Source organism: Erpetoichthys calabaricus, chromosome 3, assembly GCF_900747795.2.
Source record: "Erpetoichthys calabaricus chromosome 3, fErpCal1.3, whole genome shotgun sequence".
Lineage (NCBI taxonomy): Eukaryota > Metazoa > Chordata > Cladistia > Polypteriformes > Polypteridae > Erpetoichthys > Erpetoichthys calabaricus.
The window spans coordinates 258906257-258933574 of NC_041396.2; the positions used below are offsets into that span (position 1 = coordinate 258906257).

A 27318-nucleotide genomic window follows, 5' to 3' on the forward strand; every position below is an offset into this window, starting at 1 on the left:
TAAATGTATATTAAAAAAAGACATGACATAAAAGAGCGCTACATTGCTAAGCTACACTGATGTGGATATAGCCTGCTAAATATGGTGCAACAATAACTATAAACTATGTAGTCAAAGAAACAAGGTAGCAGAAGCCCCTTAACCACATGACCAAACCCCACACTTCTGAAAGCAAAATGGTAGAAAACCTAAACAAAATACATTCAAGTGTTTCTTCTCACAATCAAGGCTTTATTTCTTTAATAAATGTACATTATCTTCAGCTCTCTACATGGTTTTTGGAGGAGCTCTGGGCGCACCACCCTGAGAAGAAAAGGAAAACAAAATTAGCCAATGACCAAACTGAACACAAAGTGCTCAGTAAAATTCCCCATAAGCAAAATATCGCAACAAAGTGTAAATCATCATCTTTCTTAAAACAGCCCCTCAATACCATGTCAAGTGTCATACTCACACTGGGCCTGAACCTTGGTGGAGGAGTACGGTCCTTCCTAGCCTCACGGGAGCGGTTCCTCACTACCTTGCTGTGAATGGCACAGCTCACACAGTAGTGCAACTTTACATAGAGCTTGGGCAGAACATAAGCTGAAAGAGAAAACGCAACAAATCGTCAATATGGAATTGCTGGTAGCAAATCAATTCTCATTTGGGATTCAAAATATCCTTAAAGCATTCAGAGATGGACAAAGCAGAAAATATTGCTGGGTTAGATAAAGTGAAAGCCAAAAGCCAGTTTTACAAATTTAAACTAAATATCCTAATATTGAAGACTGATGATCTAGAAATCTTATTAAAAAAAAAAATTGTGAGCAAGGTGCTTTAGACTATATACTCATACACCTGGGGGGCAAATGTTGGCAAACAGCGTGAAACAAAATAAAAAGCTTATTCTTAAAGGTGTTCCCAAAACCCGCTGAAATGATTACTGTAATATTCCTTGAGGATGACGCTGCCTTTATGTACAGTTTGATGGAATCAAAACAAATGACAGCTCTGCCCTCCAAGCTCACTTGACCCTTTCCTGCTATGAAAGGGAAGCACAAATACAAAAGAGGTTTATACTTCATTTTTTTTAGTTTCACTTACTGTGATGAGGCTTCAAAGATACTACCTGCTCTAACTGTGCACTGCCGACAAAGCAAGTAACATGTTCTAGAAACTTAACAGCAAAGCTCATCAGCATTTGCAATTCCTAACACTATGCCCTACCCAACTACTGTATTTTGCTTAGCCATATCCGGTTTCTTTTTAAGGAAAACGCCCTAAACAAGTGTCTAGGTGTTATAAAATCCTGCAGTAATGAACAGCAAAGAGTCTCCACTCCTAATAACCTCAGCTACCAAACAAATGTCCCTGACCTGTAAAACATGGCTTACAATAATCACCTTAAGCTTCTTTCATACCAGCAATTCAGTCCAGGTTGAAGACCATTTCTTTACAACATGGAATGACCAAGCAAGGTAATGAAATGTTGCCTACTCTGACAAAATGTCTTAAGAGGGAGACACCATGCAGACACTCAATATGAATTTTATTGCCTGTATGCTGGTGTTGCTTACTGCGTAACATAATTCCACCATGTATAACCGAAAGACCCACCAGATGCATCAGGATTCATTTTTAAATGAAATTACTGAAGTATAATGTTGGTTTTGTTTCTCTCAAGTGCATCTATCCAACAACTATAAACATCATGTTGTTAGAGGCGTTATGCCACAAATGGCCTATTATCTGTAAAACGTAATCTTTCAACCATGATACCATCTTAGGTTAAGTTACAAGTAAGGCAGGAGTATGGCGAGAAAGAAAGGGTCTTCAAAAGAAAATGTAAATCAAGCAACACTGGTGCTTATGTAAAATATGGCTCATGCTGTTATCACTTAATAGAAAACCTCATGCATATTGCTCATACTTATTGTAGCAATAAAGGTCCTTCACTTGCTTTTCACATCCACGGGCAAACTTTCGCCTCTTTAGGTGCGAAAATACCATAGAGGGAATCTAAGCATTTTCAAAAACTTAGTATTCCCCTCTAATGCAACAACAATTTGAAGGATAAACTAGCATCCACTGAAAAAAGAACCAAGGCAAGCACAAAATATCAAACTGTGGAATTTATAGTACATGGTATATGGAAACATTAACATTAAACTAAAAAACTATTTTCCAATAAAGTTTACCTGCATTAGTCACAGACAATGTGATTGATGGCAACAACCTAAAATTACTTAGACCAGTTAAATAAATAAAGACCGATTTAGGGAGGCTTTACGGTGTTCTTTTTCATTGCAATTTTTTATTTTTCTGTCTTTCATGACTGATACTTGGAGAAAGGCTAGTTTTATTTTTGTGTGCAGGGAAGGGCAAGACAGATGATCCATACACAGCCTACCACTAACAAAAATTTGTTCACATGAACCATTAATTACTCATTCTTCACACAGAGCCAGAATGTTGTCTGGGATACCCAGAAGAAGTGTAAATGATGTGGCTTCTGCTTATAGCTTTCTGTAATCTACCATTATTGCACAAAGCATAAATGTGAATGAAATAGTACCCAGTATATTTGGTTCAGAGTATATACCCAACCCTTAAAATTACAAAAAAAAAAAAAAAAAAGACCCAATATTTTTGCAAATACTCATTTATTTCTGCTTTGTAGGGTTGTTGCCCGCGGTATACAAAAACACTTAAAAGCCGATTTCAACGTTATTTTTCACAGACAACACTTCAATGGGGGTTTTGGAAAATATACCACTATTTTGACAGACTGTTCAGATGTATATTTTATGGTCTACAACGCTCATACAGTCATAAATGTTTCCACCGGAAATTAGGTTTGCCAATAGCTCTGTCTGCAATGCTGAATAAAATGTGATCAAGCTAGAACAATTAAAGTCCTAAAACAAGACTAATCTGGAACAGAGATTGTGCTTAATACTGAAGATTATTCAATCAATTTATGCTAATAGTTTAAAGTCATGTTTTTGATTATATGAACTTTTTTGGGAATCTGCATTCCACTGCAACTTACTATGAGAAATGTCCACTTAAATAGACATTAGTGCAAGATATGCGCTACACAGACTGTTTCTCATCCAGAAAATGGAGCAAACTGAACATAGCTTGAATTTGGAACATTTCAAGCAAGAGGGTGATGCTCAGTGAAAGCTAATACTGTGCCGAAACAGAAAAATGGCACATCTATAATCCATTATCACATACAAAACAAAATTTGTATTGGGCAGTATACTGCATGAAACTCATTTTTTGAGTATTGATTTTACAGGCATGCTAAAAATTAGTGGAAACCGTGGAACAATTTAAAGATAAAACATAGGCCAAAAGAATTGGGAAATGCAACTGTCCCTTTGTGCATTACTGTCTTAAAAGTAATGTCTTTGCTCATGGACTTTCAAGTGAACTGCGTTTTAATGTGAGCCTTTAGGAATATTTCCCAGAGATCTGTGTGGTTCAAACCCGATTGGTGATTCAATGCTAAAGGAAGATTTTACAGTACTTAACCTTTCAAGAGAGACAAGCATCTCCCATTGAATCTATTTGATATCTTGTGTAAACAAGCACTTCAAAAAGACGTCCATCGCTGTACACAATTTATCAGTATCAGATTTGCTAAAAACAAGTTTTAGTTTGATGAATATACACAAATATACAGTGGGGCAAAAAAGTATTTAGTCAGCCACCAATTGTGCAAGTTCTCCCACTTAAAAAGATGAGAGAGGCCTGTAATTTTCATCATAGGTATACCTCAACTATGAGAGACAAAATGAGGAAAAAATTCCAGAAAATCATTGTCTGATTTTTAAAGAATTTATTTGCAAATTATGGTGAAAAAAAAGTATTTGGTCAATAACAAAAGTTCATCTCAATACTTTGTTATATACCCTTTGTTGGCAATGACAGAGGTCAAACGTTTTCTCTAAGTCTTCACAAGGTTTTCACACACTGTTGCTGGTATTTTGGCCCATTCCTCCATGCAGATCTCCTCTAGAGCAGTGATGTTTTGGGGCTGTCGCTGGGCAACACGGACTTTCAACTCCCTCCAAAGATTTTCTATGGGGTTGAGATCTGGACACTGGCTAGGCCACTCCAGGACCTTGAAATGCTTCTTACGAAGCCACTCCTTCGTTACCCGGGCGGTGTGATCATTGTCATGCTGAAAGACCCAGCCACGTTTCATCTTCAATGCCCTTGCTGATGGAAGGAGGTTTTCACTCAAAATCTGACAATACATGGCCCCATTCATTCTTTCCTTTACATGGATCAGTCGTCCTGGTCCCTTTGCAGAAAAACAGCCACAAAGCATGACGTTTCCACCCCCATGCTTTACAGTAGGTATGGTGTTCGTTGGATGCAACTCAGCATTTTTTCTCCTCCAAACACGACGAGTAGAGTTTTTATCATCTGACCATATGACATTCTCCCAATCCTCTTCTGGATCTTCCAAATGCTCTCTAGCAAACTTCAGACAGGCCTGCACATGTTCTGGCTTAAGCAGGGGGACACGTCTGGCACTGCAGGATTTGAGTCCCTGGCGGCGTAGTGTGTTACTGATGGTAGCCTTTGTTACTTTGGTCCCAGCTCTCTGCAGGTCATTCACTAGGTCCCCCCCCCGTGTGGTTCTGGGATTTTTGCTCACCGTTCTTGTGATCATTTTGACCCCACGGGTTAAGATCTTGCGTGGAGCCCCAGATCGAGGGAGATTATCAGTGGTCTTGTATGTCTTCCATTTTCTAATAATTGCTCCCACAGTTGATTTCTTCACACCAAGCTGCTTACCTATTGCACATTCAGTCTTCCCAGCCTGGTGCAGGTCTACAATTTTGTTTCTGGTGTCCTTTGACAGCTCTTTGGTCTTGGCCATAGTGGAGTTTGGAGTGTGACTGTTTGAGGTTGTGGACAGGTGTCTTTTATATTGATAACGAGTTCAAACAGGTGCCATTAATACAGGTAACGAGTGGAGGACAGAGGATCCTCTTACAGAAGAGGTTACAGGTCTGTGAGAGCCAGAAACCTTGCTTGTTTGTAGGTGACCAAATACTTATTTTCCACCATAATTTGCAAATAAATTCTTTAAAAATCAGACAATGATTTTCTGGAATTTTTTTCTTATTTTGTCTCTCACAGTTGAGGTATACCTATGATGAAAATTACAGGCCTGTCTCATCTTTTTAAGTGGGAGAACTTGCACAATTGGTGGCTGACTAAATACTTTTTTGCCCCACTGTATATAATACTAATGTCTACCGAAACAGAATTTTTAACTATCATAATACAGATTTTTCGACCACACCATATTCTCCAGAGTGAAAGTGCAACACCATGTTTAGCAGCATTAGGAAATAAAAACCGATGAATGATGGTCAGAGAAAATCACACAGAACGTGTGAACAATGACAAAACATGACAATTTTATGAGTAAATAAAACGGTAGCAAAGGGCTATCAACAGCTAATCAATTATCTTGTTCCAGACTACCTTATTGAATCAAGAGGCAGTGTCAACTGCTATGAAAAACAATTCAAGTAGAAGTCACACTATGAACATCGATGGAGAAAAATAAAATATAGAAAAAATAAACATATATAACAATGTAATGATGGCAACAAAGGAGCACTGGACTGTCAAGATAATTTAAACAAGTAGATCACTGAATACAGATATGTAACACATATGGGGATATGCTTTATTACAACAAAAAGGTAACATGAAAACATAACAAAAAGGCAAAAAGGAAATTTTCTTCATGTAATATAAATAAAACACCAGAATTAAATGAAAAATATTTTTGAAAAACCTTCCGTCAAAAGAGTACATTAATGAATGGAACAAGCAACATTGGAAGAGGGAATTCAAAGAAAACATGTTTCGTCGAGCTGACCAAATGCTGAGAGTTCAACATCCAAATCAACACAACAGACTCTGGATCTAGATTGGAGAGGGGAAGCGTGAAACAAGGTCAGCAAAGCTGGCATGCACTTGGAGACCGGCGTCTGGCTCTGAACTGAAGTGGTACATTGACACTTCACCTTATTTGGGGTCAACTCTCAAGCAAGCATAACTCCTTTATGAATATTCAAACAAAGTTTGAAGATGTTGTCATGTCAGTGATTTTTGACCCTCAAGTCTTACAGACTGCCAATCCATTCTTTGCAGTACACTGAAAATATTTAAAAGTGATAATCCCTGTTGTTGATCCCTCCATTGCTGTCACTTTCTAAAGTGTGAACTAGTCCAGATGACTTAGGCAGAGAAGGAGTACTTACAATATATCAATGGAATGTAAATTAAAGGAATGTATTTAAAAAAAAAACTGTGGTGCTATAACATGAGACTATGAAAGTCATCTCTCTTAAGACTAAGGCGAGTCATTTTTTTTTTTTTTTTTTTTAAATATTGTTAAGCACAGGTCACTAAAATTAAGTCTCGAGTCCAACTCTAGGCAAGTCACGTGACTCAAGTCGTCCACTCCTGCTGATAAATGGAAATTTTAACACATTGTTACAATTTGCATTTTTTCATACACTAAATCGATTAAAGTATTTTTTCTGAAAACATAGCCTCTTTAATTTTCTAAGTTTTGTCTTTCATGTAATGCTACTCAAAGCTTGTAGCTTCTTTAATAATGTAAAAGGGCCACAATGGCATTACTACAGCCTTTAAACTCAAACTTGGGTTAGCATGTAAAAACGTAGCCTGATGAATCATGCTGGTAGTGAAGAAATGCCTTGTATCTTCTAGACTTTCAATCAATACAGTAAATACATTAGACTAATTACAAATAGAGGAGTCAGAGGTACCATAAATTGAGAAGAAGTCGAAGGCTGTGTGTACCGACTCCAAAGCCCCGGCTACAAGGTTCAAATGTTTATTCACTTGCTGTTTAATCTGCTGTAGGATACTTTAGTTGACTCTCTTCGATATATATAATGTGAGGCCTTACAATTATTCAGAACTGTAGTTTACAGTTCCCTTGCACTCAATTTTGCAACCAGCTCACTAATCTTATTTGCCAAAGCAGTTGAATTGTCAATTACAAAACATAACATTAACTGCCGACTCTGTGGTCACTATGTTTTTAGAAATCGATATGTCGATGCTATCAATACCATATTCAGTAAATTTTAGTTTGGTATTTAACTATGAGGAAGGAACCAACCACCCATTTAGCAGCTGGCAGTTCCCCTACAACATCAAGAGTGTAATGGACAATTCTTTTTGAAGTTACCAACTGCCTTCCAGCAACTTGAAAGAAAATACGATCTTAACACATTATGTGTAGCTGATTTTATTTTTTAGAATTTAAAATAGATACCAATGACAGGTTATTAAGTAACTCAGTCTCAGACCCCTTCAAACTTGGAAAGTTTGATTCAAAAAGAACTGTATCAGGACACTTACAATGCAGATCAAAATTTTCCCGTCTCACAAGATACTCTAGATTTCCTTAGATGTAATGTGCAACAATAAAACCTTACATCTGTCCGATTCCGCTTTTCTAAAGTATTTATATTATTTGGTCACTTTCACATACAGTATTGCCCTCTGAATCTGAACGCCCCAGAACTCAACTTGGAATCTGAACAAAAAATTTGAGCAAATTTTGCCCTGGAATCCAAATGCCCAGCACGTTGTTCATGTGTGTGTGTGTACGTTTCCCCAGGGCTCGGGCCACCCATACGCTCTGTTGTTCAGTTCGTTGTCGGAAGCTGTAGTGAAAGCATCTTGTGTGATTTTATGCTTTTGTGCCTGTTTTGTTATTTTTTTTTTTTATATAATAACAACTTAGTGTATTCGCCATGGGTCCTAAAAAGTGTAGTGAGGAAAATAATAGTAAGAGGAAAGCCTTCCAAGCAATAATCTCTCTCCTCCTCCTCATGTGCCATCATCATTCCTTTTTAAGGTAAATACAGGTTTTTATATTTTTAATTTTATTAACTTACATTTTTATTCAAGTATTATTTGTTAATATTTTACATTAAAATCTAGCGTATTTATTGTTAAAATCGTTTTATAAATTTGAGTTAGTGGGACCCAAGAACAGATTATTTTAGAGGGGAAAAATAGTCTTGGAACTCGAACGGGGTTCTGGAATGGATTAATTTCGGATTCCAAGGTATCACTGTATTTCACAAATGGCTGTTTTCTGTATACTCAGTTTGCAGATGGATTATATGCAGTATGCCTGCGTGTTACCAGACCTTACCTAGATGCAAACTCCAAGAATACAACATACAGCACATAAACTACTTTAAAATCAATTTTTTTTTGCAGTGGGCAAATTAGGATTAATGGCAACCTGATTTTCTTTACATACTTCAGGAGAGGTTGTGGTTGTTGCCGAACATCAGCTATGTAAAATGTAACACACAACAAATATATTCACTTGCACCAACATAAAGCAAATGTGTTCTGACTTTAGGGAACAGTCTACAGTCTTAATGCACTCACTAAATCTATCCTCTGTATTTAAAAGTTACACTGGTCCAGATCAAGTTACAAAATGTTTTGAACAGGCCAAACTTGGGCTGTTTGATTTTAAAGGTTCATTAGGTAATCAGCAGTCTAGCTGTTAACTCTCATGTACATCTGAATAGATCAGTGATTGCACAGTTAAATCCATTAGACTTAATCAAATAGATGAAGATTAAAGTGAAAACACGTTTGTGCCTAGCTCTATATAATGTAGAGAACAACTTGGTGAAATATAAGAACGCTCATCATGCATGCATAGATAAAATATACACACAAATCAGGCACATCTTTAAATCAACAAAGATGTGGATGACACCAAGGTGCTGCATAACCTGTGCACAAAACTAAACACAAATACGTTTATCAGAGGAACACATGGGAAGATACCTACAGGATGTTGTTTCATTAAGATAGCTGTAGCACAATCAGACGCAAGTCAGTGCATCAACCTGCTGCCATACTTTCTTCACTTTGTTTCCCAGTCAACAAGATAAAAAGTGTACAAATTACAAAGTAAAATTTCTAAAGATCAAACAGCACAGTAAGCATTTACTGTGTAATCTAAAACAATCTGCCAAGTGCTCTCATTTGAACTTAATCAGAATACTCAAAAAAAAATAAATAAAATAAATAACTTTCAGAACTTTAATATGCAGCTGTATGGTAACTTCAACTCTGTTACTAGGGAAGAACATACTTTACAGATCCAGCACAAACAATACAAAAATCAAGAGTACAAAGAAAAGCTACTCCTCGTGACAATATAATGAATCCAATTCAATATTTTGGTCAGGAAAAGAAAAAGATGTATTATACACATTTTGACAGACTGCTGATAATAATGATAATTGTAAGCAGAGTTCATTCAGCTGTATCATTCTGTTACTTTTGGGTTCAGCGGACATGAAAGATTCAATCCAGGTGCTCAGGACAAAACTCAAAATAAGGAGAGCTGCATGTGTTTTTTATCTAGTCAAAATTTATTTGCATGAAACTACTACTCTGGCAAAGCAACACAGTGGCTAGGGCTCTCAGACATGGACCATAGCAATTTGATCCAAAACATGATCACTTAAGGTTGTGTCACATTATGCCTCGTTTCCAGCGATTTACAGTTATTGCCTTCGTTTACATAATTTAATGAGTCGGAGGCAGTAGGTGGCATGCTCCCATGAATCCAGCCATGTAATATGACATGACTAGCGACTCAATCCAGCTAGTGTCTAACTTGCTCAAATAAAATCACAGGTCTGAGCCTGTCTTTAGTCGTAGGGGTGGGTTGTATTGCTGGGCGGTATACCGGTTAGTACCGAAAACCGTTTTTAATTTTTTTTTATGATATGGATTTTTCTTATACCGCAACACCGGTTTAAATTGCCTAAACGACGTTCGGAAAGTGGCGCAGCGGGAAACTGTTCAAGTGGGGACCTTTTTCACTGCTACACTGCTAAACACAGATTTGTTGCACTAGGGCTCTTTTTCACTGCTACACCACCAAATAGTGGGCGGTAGCATAGGTATGCCGTGCGGTGAAAAGGAACAGAGAGCATTCCGAAACTGAAGCTGACGATAAAGTTAAACATAATGACACAGAAGAAGTTTTGCCGAAAAAAAAGGAATCACGTCCGTTTCCTGGAGATACTTTGGTTTTAAAAGGTCAGATGTGTAAATACTGTTTCTATACTACTGGATAACACTGCAAGCCAAGTTGTACTTGTTTTTGTACTTGCTAGTGTATGTTTTGCTTGTATTGATCCTGCGATGTGCTGGCGACTCGTTCAGAGATGGGCGCAACTCTGAATGGATGGCATAATTAAACATGTATAACGAAGATATTTTTAAAGTTCTGAATACTCCGTCGGCTAAGTTAATAACTAGTTTTAATTTCACAAAGACGTTTATCTGTGCGGTGATTGCTGCAGGCGCCTGCTGTTGGTGCGGAGGAAGTCAGTTTAAGAAGCGTAGTGATTAACGACTGGGTCGGGGAACACTTAACACAAAGTATTTGATGTGCTGCATTAACTTGTGACGGGGTTTGAGAAAATCTAGTAAATTAAACATTGATTTTAGGATGAAGTTTAGTTTACAACATTCTACTTTAATTATAAAATAAACTATGAGAATAAAGTGGAAATGTCGACTTTAATCTTGACATAGTCAACATGTCGAATTTATTCTCGACATATAGTTTGTTTTTTTTCTTCCGTGTCCATATTTTTTTTTCTTCACAGTGGCCCTAATGCGCTTCCATAGGGCTATACCACAAACAGCAATATAAATGCAAGTTGCAGTTTTTATTATTTATGTATATAGCTTAGCTTGAAACAAGGTCCATATTAATGCAGTTTGCCTAAATGATGATACAGTTGGTAAGATGTCATCACCAAGTTGCACTTGTTTTATTTTATTTTAATTTGGTGAATACTGTGTAATGCACCTGGGCTTGAAGCCTTGAAGTAATGGTGCAGCTATCAGTAATACTATTATGTATTTTATTGTTGTTATTTATTAGTTTAAATATTATGCAGTTTAATGATGGCAAAATTGTTTAAAAAGTCACTTAAACGTGTCAGTGGACAGAGATTGTTAACATTAACAGAAAGTGTAGTTGGTTTACAAAAAATATTTACTATTTATTCCTTTTCTAAGACGTGTTCAGTGCAATCCAACTTTTGACAAACACCTCTGGATATTTTACTAAGTCTAAATGCCTCTTTGGATGGTTGAAAATATGTTGTCAAAATCATAGTTTAAGCTTTTGCAAAATTTGTTCAATTAAAGGTTCTATATTTTGACTGCATCTGTCATGCAATGTGATTCCTTCTCTTTAGTGCCACCCCCTTGAAAACTATCACTTTATGGAGCCATGCAAACATGGATTAATACTTGTGTGCACATTAAAATGTCTTTTTGTACGATGTACAATTCTCATAACAGTCTAATAGGTTATTCTTAGCCAGTCTACTGCAGTAATTGCAGTGGAAAATGTGGTTAACATCCACTCATGCATGGGGAAAAAAATACCATCTAATACCGTGAAACCGGCAGAATTTAGAAAAATACCGTGATATAGAATTTTGGTCATACCGCCCACCTCTAGTGGGTTGTGTGTGTGTGTGTATATATATGAGCTAACAACCAATGAGTCGTTGTCTGGAAGTACAATAGATATAGCTAAGCAATAAGGAATGTGTGTATGAGATTGCTCACATCTCACTGATGACTTGTGTTTTACGTACCATGACAGAATGGAAAAAAGGATTATAGGTAGCTGTTAACCCTTCATACAGCATGGACTCCATCAAGCAGCACACTTTTGGCAGTCAGAAAAAAACATCAAGTAGAACTTTATAGGAAGGTGGGCGACTCAGTCAATAAATGTGACACAGTGATTTTTCAGTCACATAAATTGATACTGCTCTGTCAAAGACGACAACATTAACTGATCAACAAATCTGACATACCCCACAAATTAAAAGTTGTGTAATGAAACAGCTTTAAACCCCATTCCCCAACTGTCGAAAAATTTATGTAAGCAAAGAGTGTCTTTCTATACTTGTAAAACATATTGGAACACCACTCTACCTGAAATTCCTAAATGAAATTAATGTTTCAATACTTCAAAGCTCACAGGTAGTTGCACACTTTAGGAGAAATAGCTCTAAATGTAAGATTTATTACCTTGTCAGTTACATGTTAAGAGAATTTAATTTACAGAAATAAGTGAACAGGGAATTACTTACAGTCAAACACACTGGCCTCAGAAATGTCTCTGACAGCAGCTGCCTCAACGATGTTTCTGATGACAAACTTCTTGATTGCTTTGTCTTTCGGGACACAACGAGCACAATTGGTGCAGCGAATGGGCTGGACATGGCCACGGCCCTTCTTGGCACGCCCGTTATTCCTTCTTTTTTTTGGTCTGGAACATAAACAGCAGGTCATAAAGCAGGAACCCAACACAACTAACCACCTATGAAGGCGGCAGAACCACACAATGCCACTGAGATGTATGCTTGTTAGGTTTGATTATTTACAAATAACACGAAGAACAAACATGCATTGAAGAGTCAAACTAACAACAGCTTATTTTGATAATAATATACCCTTAAATATTTACAGCTAAATTCAATTGAAATCACACCATACAACAGAAAATAAAGCATTGTGTCTATTTTCCACAGATATATCCAAATTAAACTAAAATTACTATAAACTTTTATCCCAATACCAGTCAGAAGTAAAACTGAAATTTAGATCAGATTAATCTCAAATCATTGTTGCAATTAACCAAGGGATGTTAATTCATTCAAGTTATGGTTTACTATATCACGTACATTTTGTACTATAGTGTACACACGTTTTAAAAATACTGAGAACACAATGTGAATAGAGCCAAAAAAAACAAGAAATCGGGCTAGAAATTGGCATTAATGTCGAATCCCAGTGTGTAACTGTACCTGCCGTCAACGTCAATTAAACTTGACATCTTATTGAGAAGTCCAAACAATGACGACAAAAACTTAACTACCTTTAGTTCAGTTACTCGCACAGCACACATATAAAGCGGGAGGTCTGGTTAAAAGTTTAAAGAAATACTTAACGTAGTGGTCACTCTATAATAAATATAAACCAATTCATACAAGATTTGCTAGACTGTCATTCAAACTCGCCCAGTAAGTAAGACTTGGTTCCGCCTAAAATGCCCGACTGTAACCATACATAAACGTACAGAGTATTATTTGAAACCATGCATTTTTAAACGGTTATTAGACAAAGAAGTAAAGTGGGGGGAAAAAAGAATGTGACTTAATTGCCGGGTATAGCAGCCCAGATTACTCCGTAAACAAATTAAACTCACATATACACGAAAGCCAATGAGTGAAATATTTTGAAGGGGGATGGCCTGCCGATTGCAAACTTGACACTGCAAATGTTCCCTTGACAAAGCTCTGAAAACTCAGCCGTACAGGATGCACTGACAATTCTCTTTCCATTCCGTGTGCTCACAGACATCCATTCTAATGGAGCCCAGGGCCTACAGTGTACGCCTCCATGCGTCGAGCACGAGGCCACTAACTTCCATAAAAGCCACTCATTGTTTAGTTACATTTTTATCCGATTGTCGTCCACTCGACAGCACATGCCTGCGTAATTACTCACTAACTTATCTTGAAAAAGGTTTACCCAAATGCAGATAAACTATAACAATCTACCCTTAAACACAACCAAACTCACTCACCATCTTGGAACAGGAGGCAGAAAGAGGGCCGGCTGCCGCAGTACCGCCCTTTAAATAATACCCTTCCGCAGGGACTATATTCACAGACAATCTCGATTATCTGCTTTCTGCGTTTAAAATCACAGGGTACACTGTAACACCCTATGAGTATACGTACAATAAATTAAATAAGACTACTATGAATGTCAGATAAAACTAGAGAAGTGTCGCGGATTATTACAGTGAATGTGCCGTATGATCTGAAAAGTCGTGCATCTCGTCGAGACCAGAGTGCACCGCGGCAAAATAGGCGAATATGCGCATGTGCGGCAACTGCAGAAGGCGCCGAGTCCTTGGTAAAATCGCAGAGCTAAGCAGACGGCTCCTCCTCATTTGTGCGGATAATTGAGATTCTTCCGCCTTCTCTTTGCAATGTTGTATGTTTTGTACTTCCTGAAGTTCTTAACAATCCCAGCTAAATATATATAGAGATGTTTAAGTATGATTTTAAAAAGGAGCAGTTCCTTACAAATGTGGAGACTCGTGCAGTACAGTATTTATTCAGGCATGTTATTTGACTATAGCGTATATTTTCTTACAGTTGGGTTTATTGGATGCAAGCAGAGAAGCGAATGAAATGTTTTGAGCTAGGGTAACTGAACTTGGTTGAATCAGTTTTAGTGCCAAGACAGTGCAGTAAATGAGTGACTATCAAATAAACAGCAGAGGGTGCTGCTGCATTCTTTGGATTTGTGGTTTGTTAACAGAAGCGATTGATAGTAAAGGCATTGTGGTCAACTGAGACTATGGTGCCAGTTAAATGACAGAGATGCAGCAAGAATAAATTAGACAGCTAGTAAGTTGTGGGAAAGTTGAACAACTTACTGAGCACCCAGAGATGGTGTAAAGAATAGGAGACCTTAAAGTATAGAAGACCTGGAAACACAGTGAAGGTGAGAATATCTCAAAGGAAGTCTGGCGTAGTTTAACAGAAGAAGCAATGTGAATGCTTGGGCATGGCATTACACAGAAGTCCACCAAGTTAATGGGAAACTGAAAAAGTGGGAACTAACCAAAATGCTCCAAATGAGGGGAAGCAGTATACAGAACCGACAGTGGCCTAATCCCACCTGGATGGAATTTAAACACTTTAAACTTAAAACTGCAACAAAACCAAAGTCATGCTAATTGGCACTAAAGTTCAGTATATATGAAAATTAACTCCTTTTTCAATCGCTCTTAATGGTGGTATTACTAGGCATTCTTCTTCTGCTAAGCATCTAAGTGTCATTTTGGATTCTTCTCTTTCTTATTCTACCCACATAAATCGCATTAAGAAATTTTGTAATGAAAATAAACCAATTCACACAAGATTTTGCCAGACAATTCAAAGTCGCCCAACATGTAAGAGTTGGCTCTGCCTAACATGCCGAGTGTAACTGTGGAGAATCCTACAAAGTATTACTAGAAACCTTGCATTTTTAAATGGTTATCAGACAACTAAAGAAATTTTTAGTGGAAAAAATGAAAGTGACTTAATTGCTGGCTATGGGATCCCGGATTACTCCATAAACAAATTAATATCACATATACACGAAAGCCCGTGAGTGAAATACTTCAGAGGTGAGATGAACTGCCGATTACAAGCTTGGCACTGCACATGTTCCCTTGACAAAGCAGAAGAAATATTTTAGAATCTTCTCTTTCTTATTCTATCCACATAAATCGCAATAAGAAACTTTCTTTTTTTCCACCTCCATAACATATCCTGAGCTCATTCCTCTCATTTGTTCAGGAAGGCATTTAACTTAAAATGACATTCTGACCCCTTTTTTCTGTCTTGATGATTAGCGATTATATCACAAATCATGCTATTGGTTTAGTGTGGTAGGGCACTGCTGGGGTAGGACTGTCCTGCCACAGTTATAATTGTAACAACTACTGTAGGTGGCACCACTGATTCCTAAGCCCCACTGTCACAGCAATACCTCACACAATTCCAGGTTCAAATAAACAATTTTTATTTGACAAAGGCACCTTTTCTACCCAACACCAGCAAAATACTCTATCCACAACTTTCCTTCTTTCTTCTTCTTCCTCCTCCTAAAGAGCAGAGCCTACTGCTTCCCAACTCTGACCCAACTTAAGTGAGGCAGTGGACTTCCCTTTAAATTAGACCCGAGAACTGCTTCTGGTCTCCTGTCCAAGTCCTCTGAAGCACTTCTGTGTCATATGAAAACCAGTCCTCTTCCAAAGATCCCGACAGGGCTGCATCTCCGGACTCCAACTAGCACGCCACTCTGTGGGTGTCCTAATTGAATTTAGCTCTGGGGAACACTGCCACCTGCCATATGGATGAATGAACTGCTTCCTGTGAGCCCGTTTGCCCAATCCTTCCATTTTGGCCTCCTTGCTGGGTATGAATCTTTCCTTTATCCCAGCCAGCTAAATGTTTCAGTACTTGAGTATTAAAAGGATGACACGAACGGCTAGTACCCTTTTCTATTATCGTGACGCAAATCGGATTTTCGTTTTTAACATTAGGCACCCAAACGGGACATCAACATTAGAGACCTATAGGCAACTATGCACCACCCCAACTAACTTGAAGGTTAGTATTTGTGGTTGGGGTAGGTCAGTCTAGTAATTTAAACTCCAAAAGTTAAGCGCCTCCACCTCGCTAACTTTGCCTTTGCGTGAACGCAGGGATACGATTTTCAATGAGCCAATATATTTCATAAACAATAATAAATTATAACTATTAATAAAAAATAAAATAAAATAGGAAAAGACATGTCTCCCTAGTGGGTGGCGCAGTGGGTAGCGCTGCAGCTGTCTCGCAGTTGGGAGACCTGGAGAACTGGGTTCGCTTCCCGGGTCCTCCCTGCATGGAGTTTGCATGTTCTCCCCGTGTCTGCCTGGGTTTCCTCCGGGCGCTCCGGTTTCCGTCCAAAGACATGCAGGTTAGGTGGATTGGCGATTCTAAATTGGCCCTAGTTTGTGTGTGTCCTGCGGTGGGTTGGCACCCTGCCCGGGATTGGTTCGTGCCCTGTGTTGGCTGGGATTGGCTCCAGCAGACCCCCGTGACCCTGTGTTCGGATTCAGCGGGTTGGATAATGGATGGATGGATGTCTCCCTAGTCTCCTTTTTTTCCAAATCCCCTAACTGCTCATACCGCGTCACTATTTCGCTTTACCGTAATTCTCATACTTAAACGGTACACGTCTATTTTTTGGTAGTGTATGCGGATGCCGCGCCATACACTCGTTCATACACTAAGTTTCAGTTAAACGTCTATACGATGTGATAAAAAAAATCAGATGCATCCGGTCGATTGTTAAGGAAAGTTGAACACAACAACCTGATGAAGTGTCACTTCACCATTTCTGTACTACTGTAGTCTTATCGTTTCCCTAATAGCTTTCGACTCCAACGCCGCATTACGTCGAATTCGAAATCTCATTCAAGGTTACCAACATACACAAAAATACTGTGGAAAACAGGGCAAAAGTTGAACAACTATTTTTTAAGTACATAACTTTTGAGAATCGACCACCAATTTTTCGTAGTTTAGTTATCTGTTGATTCTGTATTAACTAAGCAAAGTTCAGTTTGACACCGCAAAATAAACAGCTGGAAGGGGACGGCAAAGTAGTCGGCGCACGAGTGACATCATCAAGACAGGGCCGAACCGCGTTGCTAAGTGACTGTTTACACTTCAGTCGGCTGCCTTGGCTTTTCTCGGAGCGTGGAGTCTGTACTATAAAGGTAAGAGTTGAGATTAGTTACAGTTCTAAGAAGGACTGGGAAAATACAGTAAAGGAAATTAGACATAAACTTTCATTGCCTCGTTTGGATAAACTGATGGTTTCAATTATGTTAGTTTAAGTTTAAATCTTCAAATGTTTAGTAAAAGCTTAAGGAAAGCTGGACCTTTCCTGAAAAAAAATAAACGAGATTTTGCTTTTGGTATTATATTAAATAATCTTGAGAAATTTTCCTTATAATTCTAGCGCAAAAAATATCTACTAGTGTATGCATTTAAGATGCAAACTATATTTATCCATTTGCTATATTTTGATTAAGTGGTGTAAATAGCTTCAGTGTTTAATATTTATAATAGGCGGAGAATCATGGCCAATTTTAAAAGAAGGGGCATAGCTCGGAAACGTGAATAATCTATCTATCTATCTATCTATCTATCTATCTATCTATCTATCTATCTATCTATCTATCTATCTATCTATCTATCTATCTATTTCGACAACAAAACAAGAGTAGGAATCATTCTCTCTGAAGTAATTTTTATTTTTTGATAGCCCCCTCTCGAAAAACACAGTTTAGTTTTCATATTTTTCCTGTAACAGCACAAAACCGCACTTTTAAAAACAACGCATAATACGACCTGAACCTTAACCACTGAAACTTCATTAATTGTTAAAGTTAATGGAGAAGGAGAATGTAATTTGCATAATATATGTTTTGAATCAAATTGAGAGAGTCAGAATAAGTATCGGGAATATGTGATGTTTTAAGTTCTATTGCAGATGATGATCCTTTCAATTCTCATTGGTAAACCATATAACAAAATGCCTTAAATTTTCTCTATGTGATATGTTGCAGCTGGTTTATTAATATAATTGTAAATAAAGATTTTATCCAAAATTAAAATAAAAAACACATACCATGCAGTTTTCATCCATCCATCCATTTTCTCAACCTGTTGACTTTATTGTAGCATTATCTCAGCAGTGTTGAGCACAAGACTGAAAGCAGTTCTTTTGATGATGCCTAAACACACCCACTCTATACTCAGACACTTTGGCATGTATTTGTAAGGATGAGTACAAGGTTCTGAAACCATGAGGTAGCAGTGTTAACCACTGTGCCATCCACAATGCTGAGCTATGCAAGAGTATATCTACAGTTGTGTTTTAATGTTATAAATTATAGCTGAATTACATAAAGTGAATTAAAATTATGATTGTGTCAATGAATTGGCTGTGTGATGGACTAGCACCCCATCCAGGGTTGATTACTCTTTTTTACTCGGTGTTACTGGCACAAGCTTTGGCCCTCCTCAGACCTGCATTGGGTTTGTAAATGTTAAGTTATGTTAAAATTAAGCTTAGAACATTCAAACAATCTAGATGAGAACAGGCCATTCAGACCAGCAAAGCTTGATGTTCCTATCCACTTAATTCTTTTAAAATAACACCAAGTCCCTAAAGTCCTACTGTTTACCACACTATTTGGTAACTTATTCCATGTGTCTGTGGTTCTCCGTGTAAAGAAAAACGTCCAAATGTTTGTACAAAATTTACCCTTAACAAGTTTCCAGATGTGTCCCTGTGTTCTTGTTGAACTCATTTTAAAATAAACAGTCTCAATCCACTGGACTAATTCCCTTCATAATTTTAAAAACTTCAATAATGTCTCCTCTTAATCTCTGTTTGTTTCAACTGAAAAGGCTCGGCTCTTTTAATCTTTCTTCATAATTCGCCCTTTGTAGCCCTGGACTTAGCCTAGTCACTCTTCTCTGGACTCTTTCTAGCTCTGCTATGTCCTTTTTGTAGCCTGGAAACCAAAACTGCACACAGTACTCCAGATGAGCCACATCAGCCGCATATAACATGACATTCTGTTAGCCTTTTTAATGGCTTCTGGCAGTTGATAGTGTTGAGTACACTATGGTTCCTAAATCCTTCTCATAAGGGGTATATTCGATTTTCAGACCTTCCACTGTGTATTTAAACCTATCATTTTTAGTTTCTACATGTAATACTTTAAATTTATTTACATTAAATTTCATCTCCCACAAATCTACCCAAGCCTGTATGCTGGCCAAGTCCCTCTGTAATGATTCAACAGATTCCAGATTATCTGCCAATCCACCTAACTTGGTATCATTAGCAAACTTAACCATCTTGTTACTTATATTCCTATCTAAATCATTTATATATATATTAAAAATAGCAGCAGCCCTAGCACTGCCCCTTGTGGAACACCACTTTTAACATCAGCCAATTCTGAAGAGGTTCCTCACACCATAACCCTCTGCTTCCTGTGTCTGAGCCAATTTTGCATCTATCAACAACAACACTCAGAACTTCCACTTCTTTTAATTTGATGCCCGATCTCTCATGTGGAATGAGAGTTGATTAATTACTGGATTGCTGACATACAGCAGAATGTGCATAAGAAGGGAATATCAAGTACCCCTTCCATCCGTCCTTCTATCCTAGGTGGAACAGCATTCCATCACAGGTGCACACAAATGCCAATTAAACTAAGGCATGTATTTCTGGGGGAATCAGAGAAAATATACAGTATCTATAACAAGTTAAAAAGACCCCTTGCAAGTTTTCATATTTTATTATTATGTAACATTGTATTACAGTGGATTTAATTTGGCTTTCTTGATATATTTGTAGTTAACTTAGACCGCTTTGTAGATATCGGCTGTGATGGAAACTGGGCGTCAGTGAGCCCAAACCCCAACACCAACACACAAACATGGTCCCGGGTTGAAATAAAAATTGGTTCATTCACCAGATTCTGCCTTAAACCATTAACAAAAGCACCAAAACACAGGATTCTCTCTCCTTAAACACAAAATCTCTCTCTCCTTTCAAGTCTTACCACCGCACTGCCCTCCTCCAGTCGAATGTTGCCTCTCTTCCTCCCAGCTCTGACTCGCCTGGATAAGGGAGTGTGGTCCCTTTTACTACTGACCTGGGAGTACTTCGGGTGCCAAGGTGATTGCCCGATGGAAGCACTTCTGGGTCACACAGAAGTCCATTATAACAAGGAGGGTGCCACTGGGCACGGATATCAGGGGCTGCTGCTATCTAGAGTGCTGGTGGAGAACAAAACCCCATCGGCATCTTTCATTTTCAGTGGGCTGTCCATCCATTTCTTCTGGTCCTTCCTTCTGGGTCTGATCCCTTTCTCCTCTCTGGCCGGGATGCTCATTTGCCTTTTAGGAGTCTCCCGTCCGGGTAAGAAATCATCCCCTCTTCTGGCTGTGATGCCTGATCAGCCCCTATACGGCTTTCACTTTGACGTTAAAGAGTCTTTTTCAGTTGGTCAATCTTTCATAACAATAAAATTTGAAAACTTATAAGTAGTGAATCCTTTTTATAGGCTCTGTAGGCAGGTACTGGTAGGACTTGCAAACACCACAGAGGCAACAACTTGACAAGCCAGAGATCTGAGGCAGAAGCACTACCATTGCACCACAGTGACACTCACATTAAGTCTATCCATAAATCCAGTATTAAATTCACTTAATCCAGTACTAGATTACAAGTCAAAGCCTAACATTATATAAAGTTTCTCCTTTTATTTTTTGTATTGTACTTTATGGTTTGATTTGTCACAAATGTAAGGCATCTTATGTCACACCCTGATTTCCTTTTGAGAAGAAGAAGGCACACAGAGAGAGATCAATTTAATTTAGGATGCTGCGGGGTCACCCGCTGCACTCGGGTTCCAATCCAGGTGATTTGTTGTGTGGCAATGCACCATCAGCGCATGCTCCCAACCTAGGTTCAGAAGAGGTTTGCCATGCTGTACGATGTGTATAGTGTCCATCCATCCATCCATCCATCCATCCATCCATCCATCCATCCATCCATCCATCCATTATAAAACCTGCTATATCCTAACACAGAGTCACGGGAGTCTGCTGGAGCCAATCCCAGCCAACACAGGGCACAAGGCAGGAACAAACTCCGGGCAGGGCACCAGCCCACCACAGGGCACACACACACACCAAGCACACACTAGGGACAATTTAGGATCGCCAATGCACCTAACCTGCATGTCTTTGGACTGTGGGAGGAAACTGGAGCACCCAGAGGAAATCCACACAGGCACAGGGAGAACATGCAAACTCCATGCAGGGAGGACCCGGGAAGTGAACCCAGGTCTTCTTACTGTGAGGCAGCAGCACTACCACTGCTGTATAGTGTATTAAACAGAAATATGCATTTGCAGCGCTAATAGCAATAGGCTTCAAATTAACAAGATTCTTTTGCAGATCATTTTGTTATATACTTCAGGCATCAATTAACCATATTTGTCACAGAAGTGAACTCAACTACATAGAAAAAAATTAATGTTGAAAGAAATGACATCAAAGTGATTAGGGTTAAATGTTTTTGACTGATGAGACTGAAAGAAATGATGTTGGTGTTTATCTTAGTGAAATAACAATGGGCCATTGGTGAAATGAATTTATACGAAGAAATGAAATTCAGTAAGCATGTACTTAACATAAATTATTGAGGGTGTTATCTGGAGAAAAAGGCTCTGTGTTTGTCTGTCACAAATAGTATTAAATAATGTATGAATTGTGTTAATATGTTAAATAATTTAAGACATAGTAACTGTCAATGAAAGATTTAGAAACTGTGACTACCTTTTCAGAACTATGACTATATTTAGTAAATTTGATAATGTCTCAAAATAAGCTCAAGAACTGCTGATTCTTTAATTTAAAGTTTAATTTGTATATTAATCATCCTTATATACAGGTATACCTCTTTCTTGTGCAGGCAGGAATCTACTAAAGACTTGAGAGCTTATATTACTCAGCTGTTGTATGACAGTGCAATGTTTAGGGTTTGTGCTTCATAACTCTGCAGTCCTGGGTTTGAATCTACTATATAGTAAGAGTTTGTATATTGTGTTTGTTTGCTTTTTTCTGCTTTCTCTGGTTTTCCTCCATATGTTAAGTAAAGTCATTCATTCTAAGTTCTAAGGTGTGAGGGAGTGTGGGTGTGTGTGTTATTGTGACATGTACAGGACAGGTACTCCATTGAGTGTTTTTCCTGCTTTGTGTCTAGCACTGCCTGGGTAGATTTTGTCTCCCTACTATATGCTACTATATGTGACATTGGTTGGACGCTAAGCTGGATTGGGAAACAGCTATGCATTGCAGGCATTATGGAAGTAGTAAACATTCCAGACTAAGACTGTGAATAGCTGCTGAAGAAAGTACCTGGGAACCAAACTGAGTACTTTATATGAATAAAAAAAAATTAATTAACCAAACCAAAAATTTTAATTAAACAAAAAAGTGTGGAAAATATGCAATGAGAATGCACAACAAGAATATCATTTTCACATAGCTATTCATTCAGATGTTGGACCATATTATCACAGGGTGGTATTTTATACTTTGTGAGAACAAAAAATATTCAGATTGAAATCTCTTCTGTTTGGAAGCATAGCATGCCATAAATACATTGTTGCTCCTTGTCCACTGAGTGGTTGATTTAATATTTGTTCATGAAGTTCCTAAGCAGTACTGAGAGAGGTGGCATATTTGACGTGTATTTGAATAAGCACCATGTGTATCTCTTTCTCTTTTCTGATTAAATAGTTCAAAATTTAGAGCAGTTGATATTACAGCAGTGTCATTCTTGTCTGTGTTTGTTACAGAAAGGCCAACACTTCAATGTATACTTCATAATTGTAGTTTTTTTTTGACTACAATACAGTGCCCTTTCAGATTAGATTAGATGGAAATGCCACATTCACCTAAAGTCCCTGCTTGATTTGTTACTCTGTATTTCTCAATGCTACCTTGCACCTCCAGAGTCCAGAGTTTGAATCCCTGGTCAGGCACCGTCTGTGTGGATTTTATTTGGGAATCCATTGTGTTCATGACTACTTTTGGAAAACAAAAAACAACCAATATGATGGTGCAGTGGTTAATGCCCTTCCAGAAGACTGAGTTTGTATTACTCTTTTCAAAGTAAATGTAGAGATTGCAAGTTCTCCCCAATTCTGTGTAGGGCTTTTTTTCTTTCAGGAAGCTACCTCCCACATTGTGTTATGTGAATTAGTGATTTTAAAGTGGTTTTACTTGGGAAAGTGTGGGTGTGTATGTGACTGTACCTTGTGATGGACTGGATGTTCTCCCAGAGCTGGCTCCAGCCTTACTCTCTATGGTGCTGGCATAGGGTACTGTCCTCATATCCTTAAAGTAAATTAATCAGCCTCAGAAATAGCAGGATGGATAGATTAAAAGGGATTTAGTGGTTAGAACTGCTGTCTTCCAGCTCCTGTTGTTTGCACGAGACATCTGTGGATCTCAAAAACACACATGCTATGTTAAACAGCAATTCAGAATTACCCTGGCATTAGAAAATATACAGTAGATCTGTGCCCAGCGATGCCCTTGCATCCTTTCCAGGGTTTGTTTAAGCCCTGCTAATGTTTGAAAGTCGAATCTGAAATTTCATAATGACTTTCAGTACCTATGAATTGAGTCTCACATTTTATAACCGTATTTGAGAAATAAATTTAATATGAACTCTTTAAAGAGCAATAGAAATATACTGTAATGTATTTTAAACAAAATCCCAGTCACACAGATTAAGTGGAGTTTTTTGGAACTGTTTTCAAAGATAAATTTCCAACTTTTCTTTTCTAGGCGTTCTTGTATCTTCCTGGCACCATGCCAAAGAAATCCCAGAAGAAGTCAGCCAAGCTGAGCAGCATGACTGAGGAAGAACGGCTTCTCTACCTGCAGAAGAAGGCGCTGGCTGAAGAGGAGATGAGCAAAAAAAAGGAGGAAATGTTGACACAGTTCCTAAAGGTACTTCAGTGATCAGGTTCCACCACTTAGAGAAGGCAGGATATTAAAATATCGATTGAACATTTCTGCCTTCAACATGTAATGTAGTAGTAGCTATTGTCATGTGTACACATTAAAATGAACTTCTTACTTGCATTTCATACCAACAAGAACACAATGCCATCCTCTGATGCCATGATGAAGGATCTTGGGTCAACATGAATGAATAATGGAGTGATGTGTTTTGTCATCTCCTCCACAGATCCTACTTGCTGCCTGGACTTGTGGTCTCTGCCGCATGTTCATGAGGGTTTTGTATAGCTCCAGTAAATGGTCTCTCATAGCTAAACTGTATGGTGTTACATTATTGGACTTTCTAAATTATTCATATCAGTTGTGGAACCTGGCCTGGACACAGACAGACGGACATCGTTTTAAAGTCACACAACACACGTTTATTTACAATATTTACAAGTAACAATCAAGCACAACCCAGTGCCGCAGCACCAATCACCCCACAAGTCCAGGCCCTTTCACAATGCCTTCTCTCTCGGGACCACCTCCACTCCTCTCCTTTGACTTCCGTCCTCTTCCACCCGACTCTCGCCTTGAATGAAGGGAGGCGGCCCCTTTTATATTCCCTCGGATGTGCTCCAGGTGTGTTCCGGCAATCTTCCACCGACACGCCCCAGTGTGGCGGAAGTGCCGGCTGCATCCCTGGAAGCACTCCAGTTGTCCCTGCTCCTCTTCCCCCCAGCACTTTCTGGTGTGGCGGAAGTGCTGAGGTCCAGGGCTCCCAAGGCATCCGGGCGCCCCCTGGCAGTGACCACGGGCCCCTACAGGGTTGAGCTTCACAGCTCTGTACACGTGGCCCCCAAAGGAACCAGGGCTGTCGCCCCCATGTGGTCTGTGGAGGGCGTAAGCCCTCTTCCGGTCCTCCCCCAGCCACCTGTGACACAGTATATCTGTATATTTGAAATAACTGATTTATAATTTATTTGCCATGGTACCTGTCAAAGACAGGTAACAAAGTAATTAAAATATACTTGCCATCTCTTGCCCTACATGTACCTTCAGTGCCTTTCCTCTGTATTTGCTTGTGTGCGAATTGTCTCTTCACCGGTGCTCCCTCTCAAGAGTGCTTCTCAGACTCCGTCTTTATTTTTGAGGTGCCTTTCTCACCTCCTGTCCTGTATAATTGCCGTCTTTGAAGACAACTCTCTCAGTGTGCACCTTTCCTCCTCCTCCTCATGGATCTCACACCAAAGCCAAACTGATTAATCAGGTTTCTCTGAAGGACTGGACACATAGACCTTAGTGCTTTATTATATAGTAGAAATTATTCACATATGGCTTCAAAGCTCCATTTTCAGTAGACATTATTCCAGTGTCTAATGGTAAACTGTCTTAGCTTATCCGTAACTGATCATGTTTAAATGCTAATTGGTTATTAGAGGAACCTTTGTAATTGTGTTAGCATAGATGAGACGTGTTATTTTGATCAATAAAGGAAGTAAATTGTCTTTCCTTGAGTTGCAAGGTACTGGTATTCCTAAAGTTCCATACCGGGTTCAAAAGAAACACATCAGTCTAATGTTATCTTGTAAAACTGAAGTTATTCCAAGTGACTGATTGCCAAGAAATGCAAGATTTCATACTAAGGTGTCCACTATTGTCTTCAGAGTGTAAACTGGCTCTAACCCAGATAGAAAAAGAAGCAGACATCCCAAATGTACAAATGCAGAAGAGGATAAGCAGATCAAAGTGTGTAATTTGAGAAACAAAGGTCTTCAGTTGGCTTCTTACTTAAATAAATGCATGCCAAATGCTAATGGCATTTGCAGCAGTGAAAAGATGACTGCAGGATGCTGGCCATATTACAGCCATCCACCATAAAATAAAATTACCCTTTATTTTATTTTCCATTTTCAGATATGGCTTTTTTTAGATGTTGTTTCTAAGACCAGCATCCTGGAGTCAGCTTTTCACCATTATTTGGGAGCTGTCTTGGAGTCCTAGCCCTTTAAGGGCTGTGAAGCACTTACAAATAGGAGGACACTATGGGCTACTGTAACTTTATCCTGAATTGACAGAAGACAGTAAGAATATTCACTCCATCAAGCCCCTTTGTTTAGCTAACAAGTAAGCTGTCCCAATAACTCATGCAGATTTTTCTTAAAAGTTCTCAAGGATTCTGCTTCAAGAGTGAAAGTTTGCAAAAGACAGAGAGACACAAGAGTAAAAGAATAGACAGTACTTTGACAGAAGTTCTACCATTTTTGAGACATTTTGAGTTCATGGCCTTATTTCAGGCATGCAATTATGTGCATTATTGGGGCATTTTGTTTGGTTTTTACATATCAGAATTTACTGAAATTGATCATTTTGATTTTGATTAGAGATTTTTTGATTTGATATACTTTAGTAATCCACAAGGGTAAATTGTGTTTTCTCATGACCTTTGGGGGTCAGAGTGTAGGGTCAGCCATTGTACAGTGCCCTTGTAGGAATTTTCAGGTTAAGGACCTTGCTCAAGGGCCCAGTGGAGTAGGATCCCTTCTGACAGTAACAGGATTTGAACCGGCAATCTTCCAGATGCCAGTGCAGATCTTTAGCCACAGAACCACCACTTTGCCTATGGAACTTTGTGGCAAACAGGAGAAGTTAAGTTGTTTTAAACTTAGGTATAAGTTCTTCTTGCTATTGTTGGCAACTAAGACTTTCTGTTTTGTTCTCTTATTCTGGCAATATTTTTACGTTGAAAATGGTAACATCTGATTTTGTCATGCTATCACGGGAGTGCAGCAGATTCAAACAGTACTGTAGTCAGGATGGTCATGCTCTCTTGGATGCCTACTCGGGATATAGCATTTATTACTAATATTGCATAGTTGGCTAATGCATTTACTTAAGCTGACTTGCATCAATATACATCACAATTTGTTACACCCTTTTTTAGAATTTCCACACATGCAGGTCAAGTGACCTTTTGGGGTGTAACAGTGAAGCA

At 38.5% G+C, this 27318-nt stretch overlaps 2 protein-coding genes across 2 annotated transcripts in view; one reads left to right on the plus strand and one right to left on the minus strand.

Annotated features, from left to right (window-relative positions):
* Positions 1 to 210: 210 nt before the first annotated feature.
* rps26 (ribosomal protein S26) lies at positions 211 to 12456 on the minus strand. The gene is made up of 3 exons (XM_028798118.2): positions 12240 to 12456; positions 455 to 585; positions 211 to 303 (listed from the first exon to the last, which is right to left on the minus strand). Exons 1-3 carry the CDS (start codon positions 12439 to 12441, stop codon positions 268 to 270), a joined length of 369 nt encoding a protein of 122 aa, XP_028653951.2. The 5' UTR covers positions 12442 to 12456; the 3' UTR covers positions 211 to 267.
* Positions 12457 to 17361: 4905 nt separating this feature from the next.
* The window catches only part of ccdc65 (coiled-coil domain containing 65), a 32752-nt gene continuing 22795 nt past the window's right edge, over positions 17362 to 27318 (plus strand). The window contains exons 1-2 of the mRNA XM_028798119.2: positions 17362 to 17485; positions 24165 to 24329. Coding sequence (XP_028653952.2) covers positions 24189 to 24329 — 141 coding nt within the window. The 5' untranslated portion in view covers positions 17362 to 17485; positions 24165 to 24188. The remainder of the gene's footprint in view (positions 17486 to 24164; positions 24330 to 27318) is intronic.

What these genes read in the sequence shown, in the direction of transcription:
- rps26 (XM_028798118.2), bottom strand. Translation starts at nt 12,441, where the DNA reads ATGACCTGCTGTTTATGTTCCAGACCAAAAAAAAGAAGGAATAACGGG. An exon ending in TGAGGCCAGTGTGTTTGACT is followed by an intron (nt 586 to 12,239) that starts GTAAGTAATTCC and finishes TTTCTCTTTCAG; the next exon opens with CTTATGTTCTGCCCAAGCTC. An exon ending in CACCAAGGTTCAGGCCCAGT is followed by an intron (nt 304 to 454) that starts GTGAGTATGACA and finishes TTTTCTTCTCAG; the next exon opens with GGTGGTGCGCCCAGAGCTCC.